The sequence below is a fragment of the Aspergillus fumigatus genome, chromosome 5 (assembly GCF_000002655.1).
Source record: "Aspergillus fumigatus Af293 chromosome 5, whole genome shotgun sequence".
NCBI lineage: Eukaryota > Fungi > Ascomycota > Eurotiomycetes > Eurotiales > Aspergillaceae > Aspergillus > Aspergillus fumigatus.
The window spans coordinates 1,641,219-1,668,567 of NC_007198.1; the positions used below are offsets into that span (position 1 = coordinate 1,641,219).

At 51.2% G+C, this 27,349-nt stretch overlaps 10 protein-coding genes across 10 annotated transcripts; 6 read left to right on the plus strand and 4 right to left on the minus strand.

Moving 5' to 3' along the window:
• Positions 1-107: 107 nt before the first annotated feature.
• On the plus strand, positions 108-2,045 carry gatA (4-aminobutyrate transaminase gatA; the record flags this gene model as incomplete). The annotated part of the gene is made up of 5 exons (XM_748872.2): positions 108-308; positions 371-638; positions 694-729; positions 786-1,948; positions 1,999-2,045. The coding sequence occupies exons 2-5, from the start codon at positions 385-387 to the stop codon at positions 2,043-2,045; spliced, it is 1,500 nt and encodes a 499-aa protein (XP_753965.1). The 5' UTR covers positions 108-308; positions 371-384.
• Positions 2,046-2,426: 381 nt separating this feature from the next.
• spt4 (transcription elongation factor SPT4) lies at positions 2,427-3,010 on the minus strand (the record flags this gene model as incomplete). The annotated part of the gene is made up of 3 exons (XM_748871.1): positions 2,427-2,615; positions 2,664-2,861; positions 2,927-3,010. The coding sequence occupies 3 exons, from the start codon at positions 3,008-3,010 to the stop codon at positions 2,427-2,429; spliced, it is 471 nt and encodes a 156-aa protein (XP_753964.1).
• A 439-nt stretch (positions 3,011-3,449) lies between these two features.
• ppt1 (protein serine/threonine phosphatase PPT1) lies at positions 3,450-5,510 on the plus strand (the record flags this gene model as incomplete). Its single annotated transcript, XM_748870.2, has 5 exons — positions 3,450-3,602; positions 3,682-3,762; positions 3,827-4,262; positions 4,319-5,049; positions 5,106-5,510. The coding sequence occupies 5 exons, from the start codon at positions 3,450-3,452 to the stop codon at positions 5,139-5,141; spliced, it is 1,437 nt and encodes a 478-aa protein (XP_753963.2). The 3' UTR covers positions 5,142-5,510.
• Positions 5,511-5,515: 5 nt separating this feature from the next.
• On the plus strand, positions 5,516-7,467 carry AFUA_5G06710 (damage-control phosphatase ARMT1 family protein). Its single transcript, XM_077804776.1, has 6 exons — positions 5,516-5,670; positions 5,739-5,809; positions 5,874-6,004; positions 6,070-6,182; positions 6,236-7,095; positions 7,155-7,467. The coding sequence occupies exons 1-6, from the start codon at positions 5,649-5,651 to the stop codon at positions 7,383-7,385; spliced, it is 1,428 nt and encodes a 475-aa protein (XP_077660914.1). The 5' UTR covers positions 5,516-5,648; the 3' UTR covers positions 7,386-7,467.
• A 402-nt stretch (positions 7,468-7,869) lies between these two features.
• Positions 7,870-9,645, minus strand: AFUA_5G06720 (putative MFS sugar transporter; the record flags this gene model as incomplete). Its single annotated transcript, XM_748868.2, has 5 exons — positions 7,870-8,236; positions 8,290-8,674; positions 8,928-9,121; positions 9,173-9,448; positions 9,502-9,645. The coding sequence occupies 5 exons, from the start codon at positions 9,643-9,645 to the stop codon at positions 7,913-7,915; spliced, it is 1,323 nt and encodes a 440-aa protein (XP_753961.1). The 3' UTR covers positions 7,870-7,912.
• Positions 9,646-12,562: 2,917 nt separating this feature from the next.
• On the plus strand, positions 12,563-14,094 carry AFUA_5G06730 (putative protein kinase; the record flags this gene model as incomplete). The annotated part of the gene is made up of 4 exons (XM_748867.1): positions 12,563-12,933; positions 13,002-13,335; positions 13,482-13,682; positions 13,744-14,094. The coding sequence occupies 4 exons, from the start codon at positions 12,563-12,565 to the stop codon at positions 14,092-14,094; spliced, it is 1,257 nt and encodes a 418-aa protein (XP_753960.1).
• Positions 14,095-15,527: 1,433 nt separating this feature from the next.
• AFUA_5G06740 (uncharacterized protein) lies at positions 15,528-18,365 on the minus strand. Its single transcript, XM_748866.2, has 2 exons — positions 18,198-18,365; positions 15,528-18,052 (listed from the first exon to the last, which is right to left on the minus strand). The coding sequence occupies exons 1-2, from the start codon at positions 18,244-18,246 to the stop codon at positions 15,885-15,887; spliced, it is 2,217 nt and encodes a 738-aa protein (XP_753959.2). The 5' UTR covers positions 18,247-18,365; the 3' UTR covers positions 15,528-15,884.
• Positions 18,366-18,479: 114 nt separating this feature from the next.
• cpcC (putative protein kinase (Gcn2)) lies at positions 18,480-23,786 on the plus strand (the record flags this gene model as incomplete). Its single annotated transcript, XM_748865.2, has 7 exons — positions 18,480-18,907; positions 18,964-21,009; positions 21,058-21,387; positions 21,441-22,443; positions 22,491-22,921; positions 22,971-23,412; positions 23,476-23,786. Exons 1-7 carry the CDS (start codon positions 18,692-18,694, stop codon positions 23,784-23,786), a joined length of 4,779 nt encoding a protein of 1,592 aa, XP_753958.1. The 5' UTR covers positions 18,480-18,691.
• A 227-nt stretch (positions 23,787-24,013) lies between these two features.
• On the minus strand, positions 24,014-25,258 carry cwc2 (active spliceosome conformation promoter CWC2; the record flags this gene model as incomplete). Its single annotated transcript, XM_748864.1, has 1 exon — positions 24,014-25,258. The coding sequence occupies one exon, from the start codon at positions 25,256-25,258 to the stop codon at positions 24,014-24,016; it is 1,245 nt and encodes a 414-aa protein (XP_753957.1).
• Positions 25,259-25,413: 155 nt separating this feature from the next.
• AFUA_5G06770 (uncharacterized protein) lies at positions 25,414-27,340 on the plus strand. Its single transcript, XM_077804777.1, has 10 exons — positions 25,414-25,625; positions 25,684-25,712; positions 25,766-25,780; positions 25,831-25,855; positions 25,908-26,226; positions 26,287-26,396; positions 26,452-26,597; positions 26,661-26,718; positions 26,772-26,936; positions 26,994-27,340. The coding sequence occupies exons 1-10, from the start codon at positions 25,597-25,599 to the stop codon at positions 27,199-27,201; spliced, it is 1,104 nt and encodes a 367-aa protein (XP_077660915.1). The 5' UTR covers positions 25,414-25,596; the 3' UTR covers positions 27,202-27,340.
• The last annotated feature ends 9 nt before the right edge of the window (positions 27,341-27,349 follow it).

Here is a 27,349-nt window from a genome sequence, read left to right on the forward strand (position 1 = left end):
TTCTATTGGTCCAAAACGCCGACGAGCAATGACGCGCGGGGCGGCATTTCAACAGCAGCTCCATTTGCGTTGCGGGCTCGCGATAGACACGCTGTATATAAGGACGCAGACCCCTGGTTCCTAATCGGTTTCGGACTCGCCTTCATTGAAATTACTGCGTGACTTTTTCTGTCATCTGATCTGTATTTGTTGGTCGACTTCGGAGCTTCCAATTCCACTCGATTGGTTCTACAGCCCTTGAAGCTCTTATCGCCGCTTCCCCACACCTTTTATCACTAGGTTCGGTGTTGGGCGTCCCCCTGCGATAAGTACGAACTGTTTTCGCCTGCTGGACATTGTTCATCTTCAAGTTCTTACTCCAGCCTCGTAGACTCAGATCTCACAATGGCATCCCTTGCTCGTTCGACTCTCCGGCTCCGCGCCACTTCTCGCTTCCCTGTCGCAGCCCGCACGCTCACCACCTCCCCGCACCTCCGAGCAGCTGCGAAGCCTTACTTCCCCGATGAGCCCAGCGCTCCTAAGGTGGTCACCACGATTCCGGGACCCAAGAACAAGGCTGCCACTGCCGAGCTGGACAAAGTCTTTGATGTCCGCAGCTTGAACATGCTGACTGATTATACTAAGTCTATTGGTAACTAGTACGTTCATTTGGTCGGCAATTCTGGTACGAGTTGTGGCTAACATTATTCTTAGCATTGCCGATCTCGACGGGAACGTGTTGCTCGATGTGTAAGTCATCGTTGTTCCCTCAAACCCGAACATCCGCTTATTCGAGTGTTGTCTAGCTATGCTCAGATTGCCTCCATTCCTGTTGGCTACAACAACCCCCACCTGCGCCAGGTCGCTTCCTCTCCCGAGATGGTTACGGCTTTGATCAACCGTCCAGCTCTGGGAAACTTCCCCTCGGCTGATTGGGCTCATGTCTTGAACACTGGTCTCCTCAAGGTCGCTCCCAAGGGACTTAACCAGGTGTTCACGGCCATGGCCGGCTCCGATGCCAACGAGACTGCCTACAAGGCCGCGTTCATGTACTACCGTCAGCAGCAGCGTGGAGGACCCCAGGCTGAGTTCACTGCGGAGGAGCTCGAGACCACCATGAACAACCAGGCCCCCGGTTCCCCCCAGCTGTCCATCCTCTCCTTCAAGTCCGCCTTTCACGGCCGTCTCTTCGGCAGTCTGTCCACCACCCGCAGCAAGGCCATCCACAAGATGGACATCCCCGCCTTTGACTGGCCTCAGGCCCCCTTTCCCTCTCTCAAGTACCCTCTAGAGGAGCATGCCCAGGAGAACGCTCAGGAGGAACAGCGCTGCCTGCAGGAGGTTGAGCGCCTCATCAAGGAGTTCCACAACCCCGTTGCTGCCGTTGTCGTCGAGCCCATCCAGTCCGAGGGCGGTGACAACCACGCCTCCCCTGCCTTCTTCCAGGGCCTGCGCGACATCACCAAGCGCAACAATGTGCTCTTCATCGTCGACGAGGTGCAGACCGGTGTCGGTGCCACCGGCAAGTTCTGGGCCCACGATCACTGGAACCTCCAGACTCCTCCTGACATTGTGACCTTCTCTAAGAAGGCTCAGACCGCAGGCTACTACTACGGTAACCCCGCTCTGCGCCCCAACAAGCCTTACCGCCAGTTCAACACCTGGATGGGTGACCCAGCCCGTGCCCTCATCTTCCGCGGCATTATCGAGGAAATCGAGCGTTTGAACCTCGTCGAGAACACCGCCGCCACCGGAGACTACCTCTTCGCTGGTCTGGAGCGTCTGGCCAAGCAGTACCCCGAGCATCTGCAGAACCTTCGCGGCAAGGGCCAGGGTACCTTCATCGCCTGGGACACCCCCAAGCGCGACGAGTTCCTTGCCAAGGCCAAGGGTGTCGGTGTCAACATCGGTGGCAGTGGCGTGAGCGCTGTTCGCCTGCGCCCCATGCTCATCTTCCAGAAACATCACGGTAAGCATTCTGCAGTCTAACGTAGCGGATGGAAGACTAACGCGTTACAGCTGATATCCTCCTGGAGAGCGTCGAGAAGATCATCAAGCAATTGTAAGCTTCCAGCTTAACAGGCAATTTGTTTTTGTTTCGTCTTTCGTTTGATTTGCACTATTCGGCGTTATGATTGATTCAAAGCGGATATCTCACGGGTTCGAGTTTTCTGGAGTGGCATATATGATGAGTTTTGCTCTAAAAGTGGTAATCGAATAGGATCACTGTCAATGGATATTTTTCTCCGAGCGTAGAGACAGGGTATCGGTGATTTAGAACGAAGCGCTGTAGAAACATCATTGACCTGAAAATCAACTGGAGATCTAAGAAAGAAAAAGGAGCAAAACTCCAGCGTAAGCCCATATAACCCGATGCTGTATGTGTGTATAACACCGAAACTCCAAGCTCATGCTTTGACGAAGATTTCGTCCACCTGTAGACATCCCTAGATCCAAGCAAACTGTACTTCTACCTCCGATGATAACTCGAGTACCTCAGGCCTCCTCCTCCAACGCACTGCCATCCCTCCTACAAGCCGGTCAGTATCACCACTCACGCAGGAGCCAGGGAGATACACGTACGGGATATACCTGACCCCCGAATCCTCCAAGTTCGTAATGACATCGTCTGGCAACTAAACCCTTATCAGCGTCGTCCGGAATCACTGGAAGGTGTCGCTCACCGATCCCGTCACTTTAACAGCATATGTCCCGGCTACGTATCCCTCCAACCGCTGCCAGCGGGCAACCCAGCTCGTCGACGGATCGCGCAGGGTAATCAGGCCCTCGAAGACCTGCGAGGTGCATTCCTGGATGGCGTCGTTGTTGCCGCGGAGGCCCAGGACGTTATCGCAGTTTGGGCAGCCGTCGCGCATGAATTTCTGCATGTAAAAAAAAAACGGTAAGATCAGTAGGTGTGGTAGAGGGTGGGAGCGAGGGGACGTACGCTGTGTAGTTGGACGAGGGAGCAGACCATACAGGCGCGCAACGTGCGCTGCTGGCTTGGGGTGACGTAGTAGGATGAGGACATAGTTCTTGCTCTTTAGACTTTTATCCCGCGGGTGACTGAAATTGAAGACCGTGTGAGCAAAGAAGTGAGGGTTGCTCGTGGTATTGTGGAGTAGACAGCGTCGCAACGGTCGAGGAGAGGATTGTCGAGCGACGGGAAAGAGAAATGCCAAGACCAGACGGAAATGGACCAGACGGACGGCGGACTGGCACGCCGCCGCCAAAGGGAGCGAAAAAGAAGGTAGAAGAAGAATTACTCAGGGAGGGCTGACGGTTGAACTCTACTTTTTCTTATCTTTCTTCCCTTCTTTGTCCACTTTCCATATTTATAATCTCTCCCCGCGCAAACCCCGCGTTTGCTTCCAATTCCTCTCTTGTTCTCCCATCCGTGGAAATCGCCCTCGTGCCCATCTACCGATTCCATCGCACCCTTTGCCTCGGTCGATTACTACGCTTTGCAGATGGCTGCATCCGATCTCGAGGCCGCCACCGCACTGAAAGTGCAAGGGAACAAGGCATTTGCCGAGCATGAATGGCCTACCGCAGTCGAGTTCTACACGCAGGCGATAGACAAGTACGATCGGGAACCGTCGTTCTTCAGCAACCGGGCGCAGGTATGTTTGGGGCGGAGCGGGCGTCTACACTAGAAAGTGAAGGAATGTGAGCTGCAGATGCTGATACAGTGGGGCACAGGCATATATCAAACTTGAGGCGTATGGTTTTGCGATCGCGGATGCCACCAAGGCTCTGGAGCTGGACCCCTCGTATGTCAAGGTGGGTCGAATGTGCATTTTCCCGAGGCACTTGTTGCGAAAATACTGGCTGACCGCGCTGCTAGGCATACTGGAGAAGAGCTCTTGCGAACACCGCCATATTGAACTACCGCGAAGCCCTCAAAGACTTCAAGGCTGTCGTGAAAAAGGAGCCCAACAACCGCGATGCGAAACTAAAGCTGGCAGAGTGCGAGAAGCTTGTGCGGCGGTTAGAGTTTGAGAAGGCAATTGAGGTTGGGGAGCCGCCGTCTGCGTTTGAGGACTTGGACATTGATGCGATTGCCGTCGATTCCTCCTATGACGGTGTTCGGTTGGAGAAGGAGATGACTCAAGAATTCATCGATGATATGATTGAGAGGTTCAAGAACGGCAAGAAGATCCATCGCAAGTACGCGTTCCAAATCATCAAGGCTGTCAAGGATATCGTCTATGCGGAACCGACGATGGTCGAGATCGGTGTGGAGGAGGGTACTAAGTTGACGGTTTGTGGTGACACACACGGTGAGTTTGGTTTTCTGTCCGGTGTACGGTACCTTGACCGCTGAACATTGTGCTAGGCCAATTCTTCGACCTTCTAAACATCTTCAACATAAATGGCTACCCCTCCGAGACGCACGCATACCTCTTCAACGGCGACTTCGTCGACCGTGGTTCGTGGTCCACCGAGATTGCCCTGCTCCTCTACGCATATAAGTGGCTCCGCCCCAACCGCATCTTCTTGAATAGGGGCAATCACGAGACCGATGACATGAACAAGGTCTATGGTTTCGAGGGTGAGTGCAAAGCCAAGTACAACGAACGCCTGTTCAAGGTCTTTTCCGAGTCCTTCTCCGCGCTGCCCCTGGCCACATTGATTGGCAGCAAGTATCTTGTCCTGCACGGTGGCCTCTTCTCTGACGACAAGGTCACCTTGGACGATATCCGGAAACTGAACCGCCACAACCAACGACAGCCCGGACAACAAGGCCTGATGATGGAGATGCTCTGGACGGACCCTCAGACCGAACCGGGCCGCGGGCCCAGTAAGAGAGGCGTTGGCCTGCAGTTCGGGCCCGATGTAACGAAGCGCTTCTGCGAGAAGAACGGGCTAGAAGCCATCATTCGGTCGCACGAGGTCCGCATGGAAGGTTACGAGGTCGAGCACGACGGACGGTGCATCACCGTCTTCTCTGCACCCAAATACTGCGACACTACCGAGAACAAGGGCGCATTCATCAACATTGGACCCGAACTCAAGCTTGACTTCAAGGTCTTTGAAGCAGTGCCTCATCCTGACATCAGGCCAATGGTAAACCCTGTCCTTTCGTGTCTGCTCAAATTACAAAGCTGACTATGTCTCTCTAGGCTTATGCGCAGAACTCCATCTTGTCGATGATGTGATATGACCTTTACGAACTCAGCACTGGTTGGCGTTTGTTTTGGATGGCAGGAAGATCTCCCTTGTTTGGTCAGAACATAACGGCCTCTGGTTATGGGATTTAGATGCTACATATGGATGTTTTGGGATAACAGACGTGGTGTATCTATTTCTTTTGATCTATGTTTTCGATCCCTTGCATAGCGGAACAATCTGTGATCGAGATCGACACACGATAGCTTTTGAATAAAAAAAAACAATTATCCAAATTGCTTTAGCTTGAAAATGTCGTTCTCTTGAGCTTCTCAATGCAGTGGAATGGAGAGGTAATCGGTCACAATTGCTCCTAAACCGAATTTCCCTATGAAGCCGTTCACCGGGCAATTATCCGCCCACTTTGACCCCACGCAGTCCAGCTCATGAGCCATCGTCATTTCAACCCTGGCTATCTTTCTTGCTTTTCTTTCTCAATCTATTAGACTTTTCAAAAATCTTCCCTACCCAAAAATTCTGACCGAATCGGACAAAATATGGAATACGACCCCAAGATCCGTATGTTTCCCATTCTCTCTCCAAGGAGGGGTAGACCGATCTAACCCCGCCGTCCTTCATCCTCACAGCGCAATACCTCACCTCTGATCCTTCCAGCTTCGGCTACGTCTCCGCTCGCGAGCGGTGGCCGGTCATCATCGTACGTCTTTTCGCGCCTTTGGCTGTTTTGGAAATTCGCATTGACTGATGAGGGAGGGTAATAGACCAGCGCAATCGACGATCTTCACCGCACCGTAGCCGACGTCATCGACGAGGAGAAACGCAAGGAGGGCAAGGTTATCATTGAGGAACTGGCGAAGCTGAAATATGAAATTCAGCACGACAGGAAGCTGACGTATGTGATTTCATCCTTCAATTTGTATCAAAGAATGGCTGATTGATTGTACTTTTCCTGATTAGACCGCTTCCCGACGATGGCGAGCCAGGTATTGCCGAGTATAACCAGGAATTGGAGCAGAGGGGAACGCCCTCATGGCAGAATGCGTCGTGGTTGTTCTCAGAATGCTATCTTTGTGCGTTTCGAAATATATATACGTGGTAATGCGGGCAGTGCTGACGAAGACAGACCGGCGCGTCAGTACTCTCTTTGCACTGTCGAAGAACTGGAAGGGTTACGATGTTTTCTCCCGGCAGAAGATGTCTACATTCAAGTCATCGCGTCCGGCGGTGTTGGAGCTAGCGGCGCGGTACCACGAGCTCGCGCTTCAGGCACAGAAAGGCAAGGGGGTGGACGGCAAGGCCGTGGAGGAGATCGAGGAAGCCGAGCGATTACTCTTCTCTGAAATGTGCGAGATCTGTCTGTGGGGTAACGCGACAGATCTTTCTCTTTTGACGTCTCTCACATACGAGGATATCCAGAAGCTGCAGGGTTCCAAGGCGCGCAAAGCGGCCGAGGAGAACATCCTCATCAACGATCTGGACGCCGCCTTTGATGCACTCGCCAAGGCGCAGAAGGAGAAGAAGGACGGCGAGCGCCGCGTGGATATCGTGCTTGATAACTCTGGCTTTGAGCTGTTCGTGGATCTCATCCTGGCCGGCTACCTCCTCTCGGCGGGCCTAGCAACAACCGTGGTACTCCATCCCAAGGTGATCCCATGGTTCGTCTCAGACGTTACCCCTCGGGACTTTATGGATCTCCTCAACGCTCTGGCGGACGCACAGGGCTTCTATACGGCCCCGGACGAGACAGGACGCGAGTACGAGCCCCTCTCCGAGAAGGAACTGGCTGAGGTGAAATTCCTGTTTGATCAGTGGAGTAAATTCCACAGCGAGGGCAAACTGGTCATCCGTCCCCACGCTTTCTGGACCGCTGGTGGCTCTTACTGGCGGATGCCCTACGTTGCACCCGATCTGTTTGAGGATTTGAAGCAGAGCGAACTCGTCCTGTTCAAGGGTGATTTGAACTACCGGAAATTGACTAACGACGTGAGTTTCTCCTCAGCTCCACATAATGGTGTTTATTTCCGTGGCTAACCACTTGACAGGCCGCCTGGGACCCAACAACCCCCTTTACAACAGCCATTGGCCCTCTGGGCCCCAGCTCCGGCATACGCATTCTCTCCTTCCGCACCTGCAAAGCAGATGTTGTTGTGGGTCTGAAGCCAGGTGAAGACGAGAAACTCCGTGAGACGCAAGGCGGGGACAACCCCAAGGCGCGGAAGTGGGCATGGAGCGGCAAGTATGCTGTCATCTCTTTCTGTGACGGTAAAGCGTAACTGTATGTCCTGTAATTGAATAGAGTATATAATATAATAGAGGATCATCATATATGACAATCTCCGCAATATCCTGGCACCATTCTAGTGAACTTCCAGCTGCGTTCACCTCACTCACATCGAACCAATGGCTTCTCGTCATATTGCTCGCTCCGCGCCCTGAACAACAGTGGTTTCATCATCGAAAGTTTACAACATCCGTGGCACGCCTGGCCAGGTTCCTTCCAGGAGCGCATCATGCCAGCCCGAATATTATTAACTGATTCCCTGTCAAAGGGCTTGGCAGATAATGGGGCCACTCTAGTCATAGGGTGTTGTTAAAATTGTACAGTTGAATGGGCCAGGTCGGGGAATTCAAGCACTGACTGCCAGATATGTTAATCTCAGCCTCTCAGATTGGCCGCACAATCAGATCGGACGTATGGCTCACACAGTCTGCGATAGGTACAAGAAATGCCATCGTTTATAATGTTATCCAATGAGTCACATATCTGCTTAGCGAAATGCTGGAGTAGGCCTAAACATTCTCAAGATGTTCGCCAGGAGATGGCAGGAGCCTTCTCCTGAGTGTCTTCAATCACTGATCTATCGCGTCCCCGTGCATTGATGTGAGCAAGGCTTGTATGCCCATGCCTCTTTCTCTCCTTGTGAAGTTCATTCGAAATTTTGACGGCTGTTTTCTGTGGATTGGTGAAGAGATAATCGATCTCCTCCAGCGTCAAATTGGCTGTTTCAGGATAGCAGAAATATACCAACGGCACGAAGGCAAAGTTCGTGCACATGAATATCAAGTAAGCCTTCCACTGCAGCCGGTTGATGATGATGGGTGTGATCATGACAACGAAGAAATTCTGCATGCAGATGATCAGCAACCGACGCTCAAAAGGCAAGACACTCAACTCACCCAGATCCAGTTCGAAGAAATCCCCACGGCGGTTCCTTTCGCTCTGGCGTGAAGAGGCAGGATCTCCGGCACGTAGACCCAAGGGATGCAGTTGACAGATGCGCCGAAGATGAGCATGTAGAGAAAGAAGAACGCAACGGAGGCTGAGGACGTTGCATGCTCGTTTGCCTTTCCCTTGAAGCTCAGGAGAATGGATACCATCATCATACAGAGCCCTAAGCCAAAGGAGCCCCACATCATGGGGACCCGACGGCCGACACGGTCCACGAAGAAGGTAGGGAAGAAGCTGCCGATGACGAACATGATTTGTACGCAGCCTCCGATAATGAGCGAGAGGTTCTTGCTGAGGCCGACGTTACTGTTGAGAACTGTGGGTATGAAGTAGCTACGGTCTTTGTCAGTGACGGGACGAGATAAAAGTTTCGCAAGCACTCCATACACTACAAGATTGATGCCGCCGACTTGATTCATAAACTGCATACCATAGGCTAGAAGGCTATCCCGCGAATTAGCCGAGTACATATAAGGATTGACGATACTTACACCCGATGGCCTGTCGAAACTTCGTCGCGCTTGAATATGTTTCTGATCCAGTCAGTCCGTTAGAAGCATTCATCCTTCTGAACATTAACTCCTACCTCCACTTATACCCCCCATGTTTTGTCTCAAGTTCGAGCGCCTCAAGAATCTCTTTCTGTTCTGCCACGATCTTGGGATCGTCCTTTGGAAGACCATTGACATCGCTTAGAATCTGGAGCGCTTCGTCGTTGCGCTGTTCCTTATAACAGTATCGGGGAGACTCCGGCAGCCCAAAGACCAGAATAATCACAACCTTGACACATTGTTAGATGGCACCTCTCGCTTGCCGCAATATGCGACTTACGAAAGCGAAGATCAACTGACACGCAATGGGCAGTCGCCAGGCAATCTGACCACCAACAAAGCTCATTCCGTAGTCGAAGAAATAGCTGATGACAATTCCCACGCCGACAAGCAAAGGCTCACTGCACACCAGTTTGCCGCGCTTCGAAGCCTCGCATAACTCGGCTTGATACATGGGAACGGTGGAGGTCTCAATGCCCGTGCCAATGCCCGTGACAAACCTCCCTACCATCAGGTGGGCAACAGAAAATGCTGATGTTTGCAACGAGGCACCAATCTGCTCGTCTGGTCAGACAATCGTCGCAAGCTCGAGTTATCACAGCAACGCACAATTATCCATGTCATTGCAACCCACATGGCCCGCCGCCGTCCCAGCCATTCCGCGACAACAAAGTTGAAGATACACCCTGTGAAGCAGCCAAGGTTATATATGGAGACAATGATTCCCATAAGGCTATCTCCTGGATGATGCATAGTATAGAGGAAGTCTTCGTTCTCGACGATACCGCTAAATACTCCTTGATCGTAGCCTAAGATGGATTAATCAAGTCCAACAAAAAGAACGCAGAGACGAAACACCTTACCAAAAAGTATGAAAGCCATCCCACAAGCTGCCCATATGGCAGCTTGCAGGGTGAAGCCTGTTCCAAGCATATTAATCTTGACCATCCTTGATTTCTCTGCTCAATCTCCGACACGCAGAATTCTGCACCTATCTACAAGGGTGTGCATGGACCAAAGGTGGAAACCTCGAGCATAAATGTACCGAGTGGCAGTAGCGTAACATGCCAGTGCAACACCCTGCAACAGGCATCCCCAGCTTCGACGATCCTTCGAATAAATTACCCCGAAGATCCCATCCCAATTTGGCAGTTCGAGCCACGGACTTTCCCTGCTACCCCGCAAAATATGGGGAAACTGGGGCACCGCCTGGCTAATCAATCGAATCAAAGAGCATCGTATGATGGTATCGAAGCCTTATTGAATCATGTATTGGTGGTGAGTGACTCCAAGTCACCGCGCTTCGAGTCAAGACCGAGAGCTGGGGGTGGAAACTGCACCATCATCGAGCTCGCATCCAGCATTGTCAACACAAGACAAGACCACAGTATTTTATCTAACTTCTTTCGCAAGATGTCGGCATTGGACCACCTAAGAAGCGGCGGGGGATCGACAGCTCTGTTGCCGAGAGTGTTGAATCACCTATTGATGTGTCTCGTACCGGACTAGTTGACTGGCAGCCGTCTTTTACATCCCCTCACGCTGAGAATTTGTTCCTCTCGCCAGCAGGGACCTCGCGACCAGACGGCTTCTCCTAGGACCAGAGTTATCTCGATTGGCAGGAGGGACTCCGGGGTCAATATTCTCCCTGGCTCACTCTGTATCCACCCAATTCGAGGTGGAAATCAGGAACATCGACTCCGGATTAATCGAGTTAAAAAGTGTCCATGGAGTCTCATGAAATCTGGCAGGGGTTGGGTTGAGGGTTACTCATCAACTGAGCAAGATATGCTATCTATCATGGGAAGACTTACTTGTTGATCTCTTCTTTGTATCCTTGTTAGAGTAGTTCTTTCAAGTGCTGGCATTATCAGTGAAGTCACATTTACATAGTCTGATAACCTCGTTCTATTGCACTCACCTGGCTCACTACTGATGCGGACGACGAGGCTGTGGCTTCGTCGTCAAGCTTAGACCAGTTGGCAGACCACGCGTCAGGGTTCTCACCTCTGTGGGGTGGAAGTCGCCGTGGACTCCCATCGGTTGATGGGCCGCAGTCGACACAAGCCTACTGTCGATACACGATCCGATTCCCAAGGGCCAGGCCGATTGAGCACATATAATCACATATAATCACATATAATCACATATAATCACATATAATCACATATAATCAGTAGTTAGAAAATTGCGGACAAGTTGAGCCCGGTCTTGCTACTAAAGGTAACTCTATTGTAACAACGAATCGACAAGCAGGTGCTAAGGAACTAATGAAACTCATCATCGAGAATTAAACTAAGTACATGACTGAGCGTCCTGTTATATCTTGCAGTCCTTGCTCTGCCCTTGTCATCGTTACGATCCTTCGTGTTAGTGACATGCATAGCTAATTTTGGAGTCAAAGGGCCTGGTGCGTTGTCTGAGGAGCTTTTTGACTGAGGATGCTTGCTTGTGCAATTGCAAAGTGGATGAGGTGTAGTAAGCTAAGATGAGTTGGTTGATTGACTTGCGTGGCTCGGAGGGGGCCTAGGTAGGGCTGAGATACGGCTATTCAGCTTTTTCAAGTAAATGATAACTCAGTCATGGAGCTGCAGCATAGATAGGGTCACATCGCAGGTAGGCTCATAAGCATGTTCTAGGCTTGGTAATTCCCACGAGGAATCACCATTGTAACCGGATAGTAGTACAGTAGTAATGGGCTGGTGGTAGCTGATCAATGATTACACCCTGGTGGGCGCTTAGAACGACAGGATACAAACTGTTCAAAATGCTGAACGCTGAAAGCACGAAGCGCCTAGCCCGACACTCCAAGTCGGTGGTTAATAATAGAAGGCCGGATTGTTTAGCTGTCATTGGGTTTGTTTTGAGTCTGTTGTATCCATGCCTTACTGCCACCCACGCCCTCCCGTTATAGGATTTAAACAAGGCGATGCCCTTCTCTGTTGTCCTTGATCGCTAGTTTCAATCAATCTGCCATTGCCAAGATTATATTCTCCATAGTTCCAGCTTGAATATCGTCAGTCCATATATTCGTCTTTGAAAACCTTCTGCTTTCACCATGAGTCGCAATTTCACCAGAAGTTTGCAGACTACCGGTAGGACCTTGATTCAACTCATTGGTTCTCCCCTCGACGACATTGTCGCCAGAAATGGCGCCAATGGCACTCGGTAGCGAACTTCGGCAGAAGCGGTCTGCAAGGCAATAGATGGGAGCTGTGAGTTGACTTATTGGTCCTCAAAGGGAATCTTGTTATACTAACTTCTCAGGATCCACGCATCATTACAGCAGACACCCAGTATGTTGAGACTCAAGGCATCCAGTTTTCAAAATGGATTTTCTAAACCTCTTGCTTAGGAGCGCCATGGCGCATAAGTCTTCGAAGGATAAGGACGATCTTCAAGAGGTCATAACAGTGGGGTTGCAAACCAAGTCTGGGACTCGTGTGGGCTCGGTTCATTTACATGTCGATGGCACCTGGAAGTTCTTTCTTAACTATGGTTAACTATGGTGATAGTTAACTAGTCAACTAGTTAAGTAGTGAACTTACCTTCCTGGGCAGGATCGTCCATTTTGAATCCACCCTGAATCCGTCGCCCTCATATCCATCATTGTGTAGCCACCTTATGCCTACATGCCCTACTAGCCGCGGGCTCTTTCGCGCTCATTTTTATGATGCAGCGGGCCGCGCGAAACGCTTGGACTATTTGTGTCCCCGGTGCTCACAGGGGCTTCACCATCCTCCTACCCTCCGCTTCTTGCCGCCGACGAGTCTCGCCGCTGTCTAGTCTGAGAACCACGGTTGTGCCGCGTCGAACAGCTATGTCGTCCTCGCAGTGGACGTGCACCCCCAGGACTTTTCCCACGTCAGGCTTCGAGCTACTTGACCAGTCCATTGAGCTTGACGAGGAAACACTCCCGACTTACCGACCCGAGAAATACTACCCAGTCACCCAGGGTGAGGTACTCAACGATCGATACCAGATAATTGCCAAAATAGGGTACGGAGTAACTTCAACAGTGTGGCTCGCGAAAGACTTGATGTAGGTACAGTGAATTTGCTTCAGCCCAACGAGATGATGATCGATTTGAATAACACGCCTCAAACCAGTGCATCAATATACGTCGTTTTAAAAGTCTACGTAACGGGGCAATGTCGCGACCACGAGCGAGAACTGCACATCTACAAGCAGATTAATCAGGTGGAAACAAACCATCCCGGTAGAAATTTCATTCGCAAACTTCGCGACCATTTCTATATCCAAGGCCCTCATGGCCGCCACGTCTGCCTGGTTCACGAGCCTCTCGGAACGAGTGCAGATGTTCTGGTGAAGATGTCTCCTGGGCACGTAATGACCCTTGATGACATGAAGCCTGCTATTCGGCAACTACTTGTCGCATTAGATTTCCTTCACTCGGAGTGTCAAATCATTCATACTGGTACCGTGCTTAAAACCCCGGTGGGCCTTACATTCATTGGCCTAACGTTGGCGCAGATATCCAGCTGAAGAGCTTACTCCTCCCCGGACCAGAGACTAGCGATATTTCCCGATTCGAAGAAGCTGAGGTTACAGACCCGTCGCCTAGAAAGATGCTCAAAGACCGAACAATCTACAGGTCTTTGAGCTTCCTTCCAAGAGGTGGGCTGCCAATCCTTGCTGATTTTGGAGAAGCGAGATTTGGCGACAAAGAGCACATTGATGATATCATGCCAAACGTGTATAGAGCTCCTGAAGTGATCTTGAGATCGAGCTGGAGCTACAAGGTGGATATATGGAATGTTGCCATGGTCGTGAGTGGAAATATTCTGCGTTTTCCTTGTATAGAGAAAGCTAATATTCTGCTGTATTGAGGCATGGGACATTGTCAGCCCTCGCTCCATCATCGATGGCAAAAACCCCGATGGCGTATTTGATGATCGGGTACACATGGCGGAACTGGTAGCCCTGTTGGACCCTCCGTCACCCAGATTCCGAGAACAGAGGCACCTCAGTTCGGTCTTCTGGGATGAGTCAGGAAACTGGAAGGGGGTAGTTCCGATTCCAGATATGACCCTTGAGAGCCTTGCCGAGAAGGTTGAAGGGAAAGACAAAGAAGGGTTTCTGCGGTGGCTCCGGATGGCTTTGCAATGGAACCCCGAGGACCGGCTGACGGCTTTGGAACTGTTATACGACGAGTGGCTGATGAACGGGCTGGGGGAATGAGCATAGGGATAAGCGAATGGTGCGGCGGAGCAAAAGAAACATGACAGTTTACACTATACTATACTGTAAGCTCAGCGTGTGGAATAGAGAAATCAGCACCCCACTAGATGCTCCAACCTAGGGAAAATATTGGCAACAAGAACACACAGCACCTTCATATGTACACCACCCACGTAGCAAAGGGGTGTGACGTACATCAGAAGCTGCGTTAACCATTGATGAGGCGCAACAGACCGGGTCCAGGATCGACTTTGAAGGGCTTCATCACCAAGGCTCGTCTGAGATCGGGTCAGCCTTCTAAGAAGATGTTTAGTCACAGAATACTAGCGTTAACAGCAATGAACGAATGCTCTGGGTGGCTGGAGTTGTGGACACAGATCTCTGTAGCTAGCTGAGTTTCTCGGTCCAGATAGGTAGGCGAGATTCACAGTCTATGTGTATGAAAATAAAACTTGCGGTATAAGAGAAATCCACGACGCCTCTCGACTCGGTGTTTCACTACTTCGGGACCCAGCAGAGAATATTGTGATGGTCTTCTGTGCTCGGTCAATGTCTGCTACTTTTCTGAGGTCGCCAGCTGAATTGTTTTCGAACGTACTACGGTGCTTTCCCACACCAAGACCTTCATGCTGCGAGTCGGATTGGTTCGTTATGAATCGCACAATCGAGAGTGAGAACACCACGACAGATGGTCTGGAAGTATTAGACTAGGGACACAGATTTCAGTATTATAATGCTACTCCACACACTGGAGGTAAGCATGTTACTAAACCTCTTTAGGTATCATCTAGGCAGAGTCCCTAGAGAAACCACAAACAGCAAAAAGCCAGAGGCCCAGAGAAGGGGTTAGAAGAGGGGGAATAGAAGGGGGAAGGAACAGCTTAGGGTAGAAGATCCTGGCCAGCTTAATAGATGTCTGCTGATAGGTTATATGCAACCTCTACACCTGCAGGTAAGAGCTAGATCCCTAGAGCAGCTACTTATGTTTCCCAGAGCAGCAGCTTATCGCCCTCCAGCACTAAAGCCTGGTAGGTTGTGGAGTAAACGACGGGGGGTTAGTAGTAGCTATATGAGCAGATAAAATAACAGTAGTGACCAGAAGGGTGTGAAATATTCAGAGAAACTATAGGGGAAAGAAGGAGTTTGGAGAAAGGATGGTTAGAGCAGCAAGAGAACAGCTCTTACATACTAGAGGCTATAATAAGGGTGGTCTTTCCAAGACAGCATATTGGGTGCCCATACCCAAACAACAAAACTAACCACAGGAGGGGATTCAAACAGGTCCTTGCTTTATAACCATACAAGGATCATAGGTACTGACAGACTTGGATCGGAACACAACCATCACACAACAATAGCTGAGGTCATGGCCATGTCCAAACTTGGCAGGTGTAGCCTGTACATGGCCTCTGCAATAGGTGCTACACGTTTGACTCTATTTGACAGCATCTACAGAGTAGTGCATATTATATTGTTGAGATATAGGCAATCTGTATTACACGAAAGAGACCAATGCTGGAAAGGTAGTATGCCTTATACATAGCACAAACGAGTTTCATACGGGTATACTGGCCGGTCCCTGGACGTTCGGGCAATCTCCGAGAAAGAAAGGGAAAAATAAGGGATGATGAAAACATATGAGAAAAGGCAGGATCGTAATGTTGAAGAACATCAGGGATATTAAAGCTGAGCCCCTTGGGCAAAATCAGACCCGACGCCAGCCCGTAGTCCCCCAAACCCACGCTTTGCCAAGACAAACAAAAAGAAAGATATCAAAATGAACGAAATGATCATGTATTGTATGTCTTCACGAGTTCCTTGCCGCCTTCTTTGCTCTTGCGGGACTGGTCCTTTCGTTTGAGTCGTGCTTGCGCAGCCAGCATCCGTTCCACCGGTATAGAGTCTCGCTGTAAGGCTGCCAGGCTGTGTCTCTTTCCCGTTCGTTCGGTGAGACGCAGGTCCGCCAAGCCGGATATGGCATCCAAGCTGTACTTTGACGGCATACGGCGCGCTTTCTGACGATGGGTACGATATTGTTGGCCCTCCTCGCGCTCGGCTAGGTGGCGCGCAAGGGAATCGAGGGTAGTGAGCGTTGGCAGGTGCGTTTGGTAGTCATGGTGGTTGTACTTCGACTTTTTCGCAAGTATCTCGGCAGATAGGTCTATAGGTGCTAGCTCAGGGGGCGAAGAGGGTGGAACTGGGTCAGCAGCAGTGACCGTCGCTCTGCGCGAACGACGGCCAGGAACTTTAAGAGGCGAGTCTGTGAATGGCAGTTGTTGGGTATTGGCTCCCTCCATATTCAGGGCTTGAGCAGCTTTCTGTAAATCGATATCAGCGGTGGGGTTGTGTAGATTATGCGAGCGTCGGTCTTTTGAGCGTGGGCTGGGACTCGTCGGTTCGTCGATCTCCTGCGACTCTTCCGTCTCGTTGTGCTGAGCGAGGATGCGCCCAAAATCATACACTTGGACCCCGGTGTAGTCCTTCTGCGGACTGTATGCGTGGCGGTTGCGGATCTTATGGTCGGGAACACGCTCGAACGCCGCTAGCTTCAATTGGAGAAGGTCAATCTGGTCCTGCATGCGACGTCGTTCTTGATTGAACGACTCTCTGAGGTCTTCTTCCATTTCGCGATGTTCCTGTGAAGCCGTCTTCAGACGGTTGCGATACTCCTGAATCCGGGCTTCAAGTTTGATCTCTCGTTGCTTGAGCTTCGCTTCCTTCTCTTTGCGTCGCCCTTCATATTTGCTCATCTCTTGTTTGACTCTCGCCAAGGACTGCTTCAATGTGAGATTTTCTCGAGCCAGCTCCGAAGCCTTCTGCTCTGAGCTTTGTGCGAGTTCCTTGAGTTTGTCGAACTCGGCTTGCTGGAGTTTCATCTCCTCAATCCTGGCATTCGCCTGACTCAGAGCCTGCTGGGTTTTAACCAGCTCCTGGCTTGTATCGTTGGACGAGTTATTCGCTTCTCGTTTTCCCACGATGTCATCCACCTCACTACCAACAACACCATGCTGCTCTAGGAGCTTGCGTAAGGTGTTGACTCGATGCTTATACTGCAGGGCCAAAGCTGTCTGTTTAGTCAAATCTTGAACCAGTTGCTCTCTATCTGCCTTTGCTTTTTCCGCCACCATGGAAGACGCGAGCTGTGTGACGTGTCGTTCCATTTCGGCGACCTTCACTTCTTCCTCCTTCAGTTTTTTAGCCAGACGCGAAGCTTCTGCTTCCTTCATCAGAGCGAATTTCTTGGCAGCGGACCGATACTGAATCAGCTTTCTGATTTCGTTCGTCGTTCTTGCACGGTAGCTGTCAAACTCAGCTTTCCAGTATTTGCCAGACTGAGAACGTGGGTCATCTAGATTGATAGTCTCGTCATCTTCCTTGGTCGACTGCGATGCCTCCTTGGATGCGGTGTTTGTGGCAGGATAAGGATCAGCTCGTTGGCTGTTAGTCGTCGTAGTAGAGTCATTGGGAGACTTTTCTCGAGAGTCCAGTAACGCTTGTGTAAGCCTGCTTCGCGGCTTGCCCTTGCTGTCTGTAGAGCTCGACAGCCACTGGCTGCTTAGATTGCCTGATAGATTCGTCGGCGTTTTAGACGATTGCGCGGACACATCGTTTCGCTTTCTTTCGTTGTCAACGACACCATCACCAAACGAGACTGTCTTCCGCCGATTTGCAGCAGTACCCGGTGTAACCAATATGCTTTTGGTCGGCGACGCAATCGCATTTACTGCCATATCGAGGTCCGTCTTTTCAGTCTTGGTGACATTTGTCGCGCGATAAGCAACTGGGGGGTTCAGGAGATCACTTTTGCTCGGCTGTCGACTCGCTGGTTTGTCGTCTGACTTCTGGTCGCTAACCTCCTCCTCTTCCGCTCCTGGAGTGCCGAATAGGGCACTTTTAAAGGCGCGAAGAGCAAACACAGGAGCTGGTGTTTCGGGAGGATCCATAACCTTTGAGTTGTCTAGGGAAACGAACAACAATACAAAGTCAGCGCGCAACCATGACAATTCCGGTCTTTAGCAGATAAACGCAGGTAGTTGATTATTGGTCAGTATCGACCATTGAATGGGTGCTAAAGCTCTGGGCGGGTACTGATGGAGACAAACCTGCGGAATGCGCGACGTGGTTGCTCTGTCCACTTATCCAGTCCAGCATTGCGTCGTGCGGTGGAAACTCTGAATTCCAATTACCAAACTGGATAAAAGACGCATCGCAACAGCGACGCCATTGGTGTATCAAGAGGGGTTGGAGCAGGGCGTGAGAGACGTGGAGAGCTGTGCTTTGTTTACGCTTCTCCAGCGACGGCGCTAACCGCTCAGGGCGGTGAGCGGAAAAACAACGGAGCGAGACTGGCCAACCAATTGAGGGTCCATCAACTTATCAAGCGCTGGTGGGTGAGTATAACGCTCTTCCGCTCTCCGACCTCCATCCAAAAACCACGCATTCTTCTCAACCTTTTCACCCCGGTTTAGATATAGATATGCTCCTTTCAGAGATATAGAGGGCTGCAGCTTCGGCTGCATCTTTGTCACTCGCGTCTCACGTGGCAAAGACCTACTGAATCTGGGTTCAGACTTTCTACACCGCCCACCGCCCCGCTATGCCTCACAAGCAGAAGAAGAATCCTAGCAATGTCCATAAAAACGGCTCTCCCCGAGCGGAGAGGAAGCAGTCGACGTCGAATACCATTCCGCTTGCTCAGCCTGGACTAGCGACGACGAATTACCGGGAGATCCACCAGAATGAGGCTGAGGCGTTACGCTCCATCTATGGTGATGACTTTGAAGAAATTGAGCACAGGCCCTCCGCCTGGCAGGTGCGCGCGGTATTCTCCGACTAGGTTCTTGATGCGGCTGACATTGGACATTGTAGCAATCGGCCGATGTGGCGTTCAAGCTCCATCTACGTGCTTCGTCAAATCCCGAGGTCCGTGTTGATTTACTAGTTGAGCTGCCAACGACATATCCCAAAACGTATCCAAATCTTTCATTGGGTAATTCGGAGAACATTCGTCACAGGGCTAGGTTGAAAATTCAAGACATTATTCGAAACAAACCGAAAGAGCTGCTCGGCTCTGAGATGATTTATGAACTCGCCGTGTCGATACAGGACGTCCTCGAGGATGTTGCCCAGGCACAGGCCCAGGATAAGGATCTACCAAGTTTAGAAGAGGAACGCATGGTGCAAGAAGCTGCTGCCAATCAGCGTGCAGAATTGGAACGGCAAGAAGAGCTTCGAAAACAGGAGGCGGCCACTGCGGAAGAGGAGCGAGCTTTGCAGCAGCTGTTGGAGGACAAACTTAGAGAGCGCACGAAGGCTCGTCTCTCCAGGCGAAAGAGTAGGTCTTCCGGTACAGGCTTGTCCGGCTCTATCGATGCGGTTGACCAATTTCCCGACGCCATTACTTTTGATCCACCATTAATTATAAACGACACAAATGAACAACCGTTGGCCTTTAGTGCTGTATTTGGGAAGACGCTTCTACAAAGCAGTCCGGGAAAGCAGACATTCACAGTCAGACCCGTGGTGTCCGGGAGTCGCTCCCATGCACCTCTTATCGTCCTGAAAGAACTTTCTCTCGATGGGAATGGGACGGCACCGATTTGTTACCGGGAGCGAATGCGTGCCAGTGAGGACAAACTAGAGGCTCTGAAAAGACTTCGGCACCCGAATCTTGTGGATTTTATTGGTTTCAAGATATCTAGGCCCTTAGACTCCATCGACGCCCAAGACAGCACCTGGAGAGTATATCTCCTTCTTGAATATGCGAACAAAGGGTCCCTATCGGAGTTCCTGGACATCGTGGGGAGCGTGTCGGTGGAGATTATCCGTGCTTGGATGATCCAACTGCTCGAAGCTCTTGAATTCTATCATCGCAGCGGATTTGTGCATGGGGATATCCACTGCGGACGCATTCTTCTTTTCAGGAACCCGCAAGGCGGTACCATTGTAAAGCTGCAAGGAAGCATTGAAGATGCGCTCCCGGATACGGAGAACAGCAAGAGATCTCTGACAATCTCAAAGTCACCCTTCTGGATGCCTCCCGAGCTCACACAAGAAAGTACGCCTCCAACAATGAAAACTGATGTATGGGACATGGGTATAGTGTTTCTGCAGATGGCGTTTGGTAAGGATGTGTTGCAGCGGTACACATCAGCGAACGCACTCATGGGAACATTGGGTTTGTCAGCACCTTTGCAGGACTTGCTGCATGAGTTTTTCAGACCAGATCCGAAGAAGCGTCCAACCGCTTTCCAACTCCAACCCTTCGAGTTCTTCCGAGTCGACACACCTTTGATTGCTCGCACGAGTACTTCGAACTCAGTGTCACTGCCCAGACGTCCACGCCTTGACTCGACTGGAGGGCTTCCCGCTTTCTCGCGATACAACCAAGACTTTGATGAAGCAGGGCGCCTGGGTAAAGGTGGCTTCGGACAGGTTGTAAAAGCCAGGAATAAGCTTGATGGCCGATTTTATGCTATCAAAAAGATTTCTCAAAGGTCAGCCTCGGCCCTCAAAGATACTCTTTCGGAGATTATGCTGCTCTCGCGACTTAATCACCCATACGTGGTTCGCTATTTCACTGCATGGCTGGAGGAAGAGTATGATCAGATTGACGAAGAAGCCATCTCATCGACAGAGGGAGACCCCTTTGCTAGCCGGGACGCAGACGGTTTTGAATATAGTACCGGAGGGCTTGACTTTATCAGCTCCAGCGGTTATCCCAAGATCGAATTTGCCTCTGACAGTGACGACGAGCATGATGCAAGCCTATCTCAAGGAGGTGGAACAGAATCTTATGACGCGTATCGCGAGGATAGCGCCGCGGGGACCGAGCTAAGTCGAGTCAGGTCCGGTTCTCAGGGTAGAGCACATCTTACAACGCTTTATATACAGATGGAGTATTGCGAAAAACATGTACGTGTGCCTTGTAGTCGGTGGAACGCAGATCGCTGACGTTGCCAGACTCTTCGCGACTTGATAAAGAACGGCTTGTACGATGATATCGATCGTTCATGGCGCCTGTTTCGACAGATTCTGGATGGGCTTAGTCATATTCACAGCCACGGCATTATCCACCGCGATCTGAAACCAGATAATATTTTCATTGATGTGGCAAGCAATCCGAGAATTGGAGATTTCGGCCTGGCTACCAGTGGGCAGTTTACCACAGCTGTGCGTTCATCGACTACCGCAGATTTTGAAGGCAACCTCACGCGAAGTCTTGGAACTACTTACTATGTCGCTCCGGAGATGAAGTCTGGCTTCGCAGGTCACTATAACGAGAAAGTCGATGTGAGTATAATTGAATCACAGTAGCCGAGAGCTGGGTCGCTAATCTGTGGTAGATGTACTCGTTGGGTATAATATTCTTCGAGATGTGCCACCCTTTGCCCACGGGTATGGAGCGCGACCAGACTCTACGGGCGATTCGAGAAGAACATCATACTCTTCCACCTACCTTCCACTACTCGGAAAAGGCAGTGCAGGGGAACATCATCGAATCTCTATTGAGTCATGACCCGAAGGAACGACCATCTGCCTCGGAACTTCTTCAGAGCGGCAAGATTCCTCTCCAGGTTGAAGAAGAGACGTTTAGACGAGCAATCGTGCATCTCCTCTCTGATCCGAATGCGCCCGACTACAAGAAGATTCTTTCGGCCATCTTTTCGCAGTCGCCCAAAAAATATGAAGATATTGCCTGGGATGTGGACTCGCGTGCTGCTCCTGCTGCCAATGAGTTACTCGTTCAGAGTTTAGTCAAAGAGCGACTGACCGCCATATTCCGCCGACATGGGGCGGTTGAGACTACTAGGCAAATGCTGTTCCCTCGTTCCCAACACTACAGAAGCGGAGCCGTTCGACTACTTGACGCGTCGGGTAATCAGCTTCAGCTGCCATTCGACCTCACATTGCCGAACGCACGCTCTATCTCTAGACAGGACCCGTCACTAGAGAAAACATTCGCTTTTGGCACAGTCTATCGAGAGATGCCCCATGGCAGCGAGCCCAGAACTCACAAAGAAGTTGACTTTGATATTGTATCGCACAATACTCTTGACCTCGCGTTGAAGGAAGCGGAAGTTATCAAGGTCCTCGACGAGATCATTGAAGAGTTCCCACCGCTAAGGTCGTCACCAATGAGTTTTCTCATAAATCACTCCGACCTTCTGCAGCTCATCATGGAGTTCTGCCGCATCACCCCCTCTCAGGTACCCTTGGTCAAGGAAATTATCAGCAAGTTAAATTTTGGCAAATGGACGATGCAGAAGATCAGAAGTGAACTCCGATCGCCAGCCATTGGAGTTGCCTCTACATCGTTGGATGACTTGGCCAGATTTGATTTCAGAGGTTCGTTTCACTTTGCCACTTACGAGACAGCGGCTAATGCACATCAGACACTCCTAAGCAGGCTCAAAACCGTCTCAGGTCCGTCATGGAAGGTACCGAGTTTGCCGAGCGACTGTCGCCCATTTTCGCTCGCATAAACATACTCGTGACATACTTGCAAGGTTTCGACGTCAAAAGGAAGGTCTATGTCAATCCTCTTGGCAGTCTGAACGACAAGTTCTTCAGAGGCAGTATCCTGTTCCAATGTGTTTTTGACACTAAGCGACGGGACGTCTTTGCAGCTGGCGGTCGCTATGACCGGTTGGTGCAAGAATTTCGTCCGAAGGGTCGAGCGAGCTGCTCTCAAACACATGCAGTTGGCTTTAATCTGAGCTGGGACAGACTCAGCTCGGCTATGCTCGAGTATCTCAAAAGTACGACGAAAGCAACTACCAAGCATGCTGAATCGGACGCTGGAGCATTTTGGAAGACCAGGAGGGTGAGTCAGATTCTCTTATTTATGTGCCTTCTCATCCTGACATTGGCAGTGTGACGTGCTCGTTGCAAGCTTCGACGCGACAGTGCTGCGCACAACGGGAGTCAAGCTTGTACAGCATTTATGGGCCAGTGATATCAGCGCTGAATTGGCTGTCGACGCTTCATCCTTGGAAGAACTCCTATCTGAGTACAAAGAGCACAACCATAGCTGGATTGTCATCGCAAAACAAGATAGTAAGGAGCGAGGCTTCAAAGTGAGGTGTCTCGCCCCCAGAGAAGAACTGGACATCAGGAGCTCTGAACTTATTCCTTGGCTTCGGAACGAGATACGTGCGCGCAATCAACGCGAGGGCGCACCCGACCTACGGCAGTCAAGATTGCCAAGTCAGTCAGATGCGATTGCAGGAGCTAATGAAAGATCGAGCGACGTTCGCATCTTGGTCAGCCAGCACCGGAGCAAGAAGACGAACAGAAGAAACATCGTCGAGTCTGGTATGTCATGTTCGAAGAATTCCCATCATTGCACGAATAATCAGAACTGATCTTTTGAGGCAGCTCTCCTTCGTTCTCGGGAGGTAGTCGAGAAGGCAATCAACGGGCCCATTGCGGCTATTGACACTCGAGATGACCTGCTTGAAGCGATCAGGGATACGCGCCTGTCGGATCCGGAAAGCTGGCGCTCAGTCATTCAAAGTGCCCCTCTGACCGAGCGAAAGTATCTCAGTCAAGTCCATGAACTACTCCTGGACCTCTCCAATGAATGTCGCGCGAACGATGGCCCCGACAGTGTCAGCAATGCCTTTATTTACAACTACCGGACAGGATCGTGCCTGTATTATGACCTTGGGCGTGGGAGTGAAAAGTAAAGGATCAACGAGTGACGAAGTACCATGTTATGTTCTATTTGTATTGAAGTTGCACTTATTAGACGTATATTCTCCCCTCTCATTGTTTTGATAGCGAATATACCCGCCAGTTGAACGCCCGAACGATACGACTAGTATAAAACCAAGAAGAAAAACAATGAAGACAATCTGAGGTATCTTTGCTGTTGTACACAAGATCAATGGGTTTTATGAGAGCCATGAAGAAATCAGTCACTATCATCATCACTTCCGTAAGCAACAAGAGGACCGCCCGAATTCACAGGGGCTTTTTGCGTCGTCACATTGCCGCCGGCCAATCCCCTTAGTGCCGCCACAGTTGAGTTTGAGAAGATACCGGTATCTTCTGATTGTGAAGGAAGGGCTGCGGAAGACGACGACGGTGCGGGTTCGATCATCAAATGCTGTTCTGGAGCCTCAAGCTGGCCGGCTTTACGTGCATCCTCCAACTCCTTGGTCCGAGCATACCACACATCATCCGGAGCCTCATAACCCTCTAGCCCAAAGCTGCCCTCGATCTTCTTCTTCTTCCTTGCCTCCGGGTCCCGACCCTCCAGCTCCGCAACAAACTCAGCGGGCAGTGCCCTCCGCACCGCCTCCGCCGCCTGCTCCTCCAGACGCCTCGCCTCCCGCTTCTGCGCCAACGGGTTCGGATCAACCGTCGCCCAGCGCACATTCAGAATCTCATTATGATCCAAACTCTGGTGTGCCATGGCCTCCTTAGCAAACTGCGCATTCGCCTCGTTCGTGTACGTGACGAACGCCACCCCGCGCGAGGTCAGCACCCGGATGCGGTCGATCTGGCCCCATTCCGCGAAATGGCGCGACACCACCTCCTCGATATCATCGGTCACATGGATCCGGCCAACATACAACGTGCGGTTCTGGCGCGTGAACGAGCCCACACCGCCCATGTCGTCCCGGTAATCGCTGAACTTGTCCCGACCGAAACAGTCCACGTTGGGGTTGAAGAGGTCATGCAGCGTCGGCAGGCGGTGGAGGTATTCGCACTCGTGGCCTTTGGGGCAGACGCCGCGCGCGAAGAACAGGCAGAAGTACGATCCGGGCACCTTGTCTGCGCGTGTGTACCCGCTGTCCTTGGCGATGTTGCACCGGGAGGGCGCGGCGTGTTTCGAGAGATACTTGTCCTCGCGGTCGCCGCCGGACCACTTGTTGTACCAGATGTTGAAGACGGTGCCTGTCTGCGGGGGCGGCTCCGATTTAAGCGTTGCAGGGTCCACCTGCGGCCGAGCGGGTCGTCGTTTTCGCCGGATTATCTTCTTGGTCTTTTTTTGTGTGCCATCGGCGTCTGTGGTGGCCGTGACGGCGCTTTCTGACGGTTGGGTGAGAGCATTTTCGTCGCTGGGAGCGGGGCCGCTTGGGTCGGCGGATTCTGTTGGTAGAGATGTTGGCTCTGTGGCATGTGGAGGATCGATGACGGCTGTCTCCGCCATGATTGCGAGTTTGAAATGTTGTGGGTGTTGTTTGTGAGTTGAAGTTGAGCAAAGAAGTGGCTGCGATGCCTTCAGGTGAAATCACGAGGCGATGATGAGATTATGTAAGCGATGGGTCTTGGCGCCGTTTTTGCTGCGATGATTTTGATATGCTTTGCGAGACAACTTTTCTGAAGCTGTATTACACACATTCTATTTCAGTGTGGAGATTCTTTCATTTTCCAGTCTGATACTTCTGCTCTTACACTGACAAGACCTCTTGAAGCGGTCTTCTTTCTCCTACCAAGTACATACAAGTCGAAGCATAAGAGGGGTCCTGGGGCTCCCCCGCCGTCAAGATGGTGAACATTACAGAGAAAATTAAAGAGTACGTTTTGCGCTGTATATCTTCATAAGACCAGATAACTCATGTAGCAACTATACAGGATTGAGGAGGAGATGCGCAGGACGCAGAGTAAGTCATCCATGCCTGTATCCCGAGAACCCCGCCGCTAACCTGGAGAACAGAAAACAAGGCCACAGGTGGGACTCCAATGCATATATCGTCGGGTCCATGTTCTGACTAGATCCAGAATACCATCTTGGTCTGCTGAAAGGGTGAGTGTTGCCTGTTATGCGTGCATTTGCACACACCCTAACCCGCATGCAGAAAACTCGCCAGATTAAGAGCACAGCTGCTGGAGCCCACCGGCGGCGGCGGCGGTGGCGGCACAGGGTTCGACGTGAGCAAGAGCGGCGATGCCCGGGTTGCTCTTGTCGGTTTCCCGTCCGTCGGTAAATCGACGTTCTTGTCCAAGATCACCAAGACCAGGAGCGAGGCTGCCGCGTACTCGTTCACCACGCTCACGGCCATCCCCGGTGTGCTGGAGTATGGCGGTGCGGAGATCCAGATCCTTGATCTCCCGGGTATCATTGAAGGCGCTGCTGAGGGTAAGGGGCGAGGACGACAGGTTATCTCTGCTGCGAAGGTGTGTACCAAGCTACTGCCTGAGACAACGCTTCAGGAATGCTCCTCTGACCATGTCCAGACGAGTGATCTCATCCTCATGGTCCTGGACGCCACAAAACGCGCGGAACAGCGAGCCCTGCTGGAAGCAGAATTAGACGCCGTTGGGATCCGTCTCAACAAGGAGCCTCCGTAAGGGCCCAAGCAACCACCTCCCTCAACATTTTATGCATACTGACCTCGACAGCAACATCTACCTCAAAGTCAAAAAGGCCGGCGGCATGAAAATCACCTTCCAGACACCCCCCAAGAACCTTGACGAGAAGATGATCTTCAATGTCCTGAGAGACTACAAGATCCTCAACTGCGAGGTCCTGGTGCGAGACGAGAACGGTACGCTCACGCCGCCAGCCCTTTGCGTATTTGTCCAGACTGCATACTAACAGACCAACCTAGCAACAATCGACGACTTCATCGACGTCATCATGAAAGACCACAGAAAATACATCAGATGGTACCCAGCCAGCTCACTTCCCGTCCAACAACCTACATACTAACCCACGAAAGTCTCTACGTCTACAACAAGATCGACAGCGTCAGCCTCGACTTCCTCGACAAGCTCGCCCGCGAACCACACACAGCCGTCATGAGCTGCGAACTCGATCTAGGCGTGCAAGACGTCGTCGACCGCATCTGGACGGAACTGCGCTTGATCAGAATATACACGAAACGGTACTCCCCCCCAAAGCCCCCTTTACAGATTTCCACTCGGGTATTGACAGCCTACAGGAAAGGAGAAGACCCCGACTTCTCAGAGGCGCTGATCGTGCGCAGCAACTCGACCATCGAGGATGTCTGTGACTCCATCCATCGGACACTGAAGGAGACGTTCAAGTATGCTTTGGTGTGGGGTGCGAGTGCAAGACATATCCCGCAGCGGGTGGGACTGGGTCATGTTGTGGCGGATGAGGATGTGGTTTCGATAGTGGCCAAGTAGCCTGGACATAGTATGCTTGGAATATTATGAATGAACGAATCCGAGATTGAGGAATTTTCAGTAGCCTGGAGACGAATGAAGTCTAGCTGGTCGCTTACCCACAACGTTTTGCGGGTGATGGTGACTCCAGGGTACAAGGTTATGCATA

Excerpts from the sequence above, each read along its gene's own strand:
- AFUA_5G06710 (XM_077804776.1), top strand. The coding sequence starts at position 5,649 with ATGGAATACGACCCCAAGATCC. Across the intron at positions 5,810-5,873 it reads AGCGGTGGCCGGTCATCATC|ACCAGCGCAATCGACGATCT; the intron begins GTACGTCTTTTC and ends GGAGGGTAATAG. Across the intron at positions 6,005-6,069 it reads CAGCACGACAGGAAGCTGAC|ACCGCTTCCCGACGATGGCG; the intron begins GTATGTGATTTC and ends TTTCCTGATTAG.
- AFUA_5G06770 (XM_077804777.1), top strand. The coding sequence starts at position 25,597 with ATGGTGAACATTACAGAGAAAATTAAAGA. Across the intron at positions 26,227-26,286 it reads AGGTTATCTCTGCTGCGAAG|ACGAGTGATCTCATCCTCAT; the intron begins GTGTGTACCAAG and ends GACCATGTCCAG. Across the intron at positions 26,719-26,771 it reads CACAGAAAATACATCAGATG|TCTCTACGTCTACAACAAGA; the intron begins GTACCCAGCCAG and ends AACCCACGAAAG.
- AFUA_5G06740 (XM_748866.2), bottom strand. The coding sequence starts at position 18,246 with ATGCTGGACTGGATAAGTGGACAGAGCAACCACGTCGCGCATTCCGCA. Across the intron at positions 18,053-18,197 it reads CCACGTCGCGCATTCCGCAG|ACAACTCAAAGGTTATGGAT; the intron begins GTTTGTCTCCAT and ends TCGTTTCCCTAG.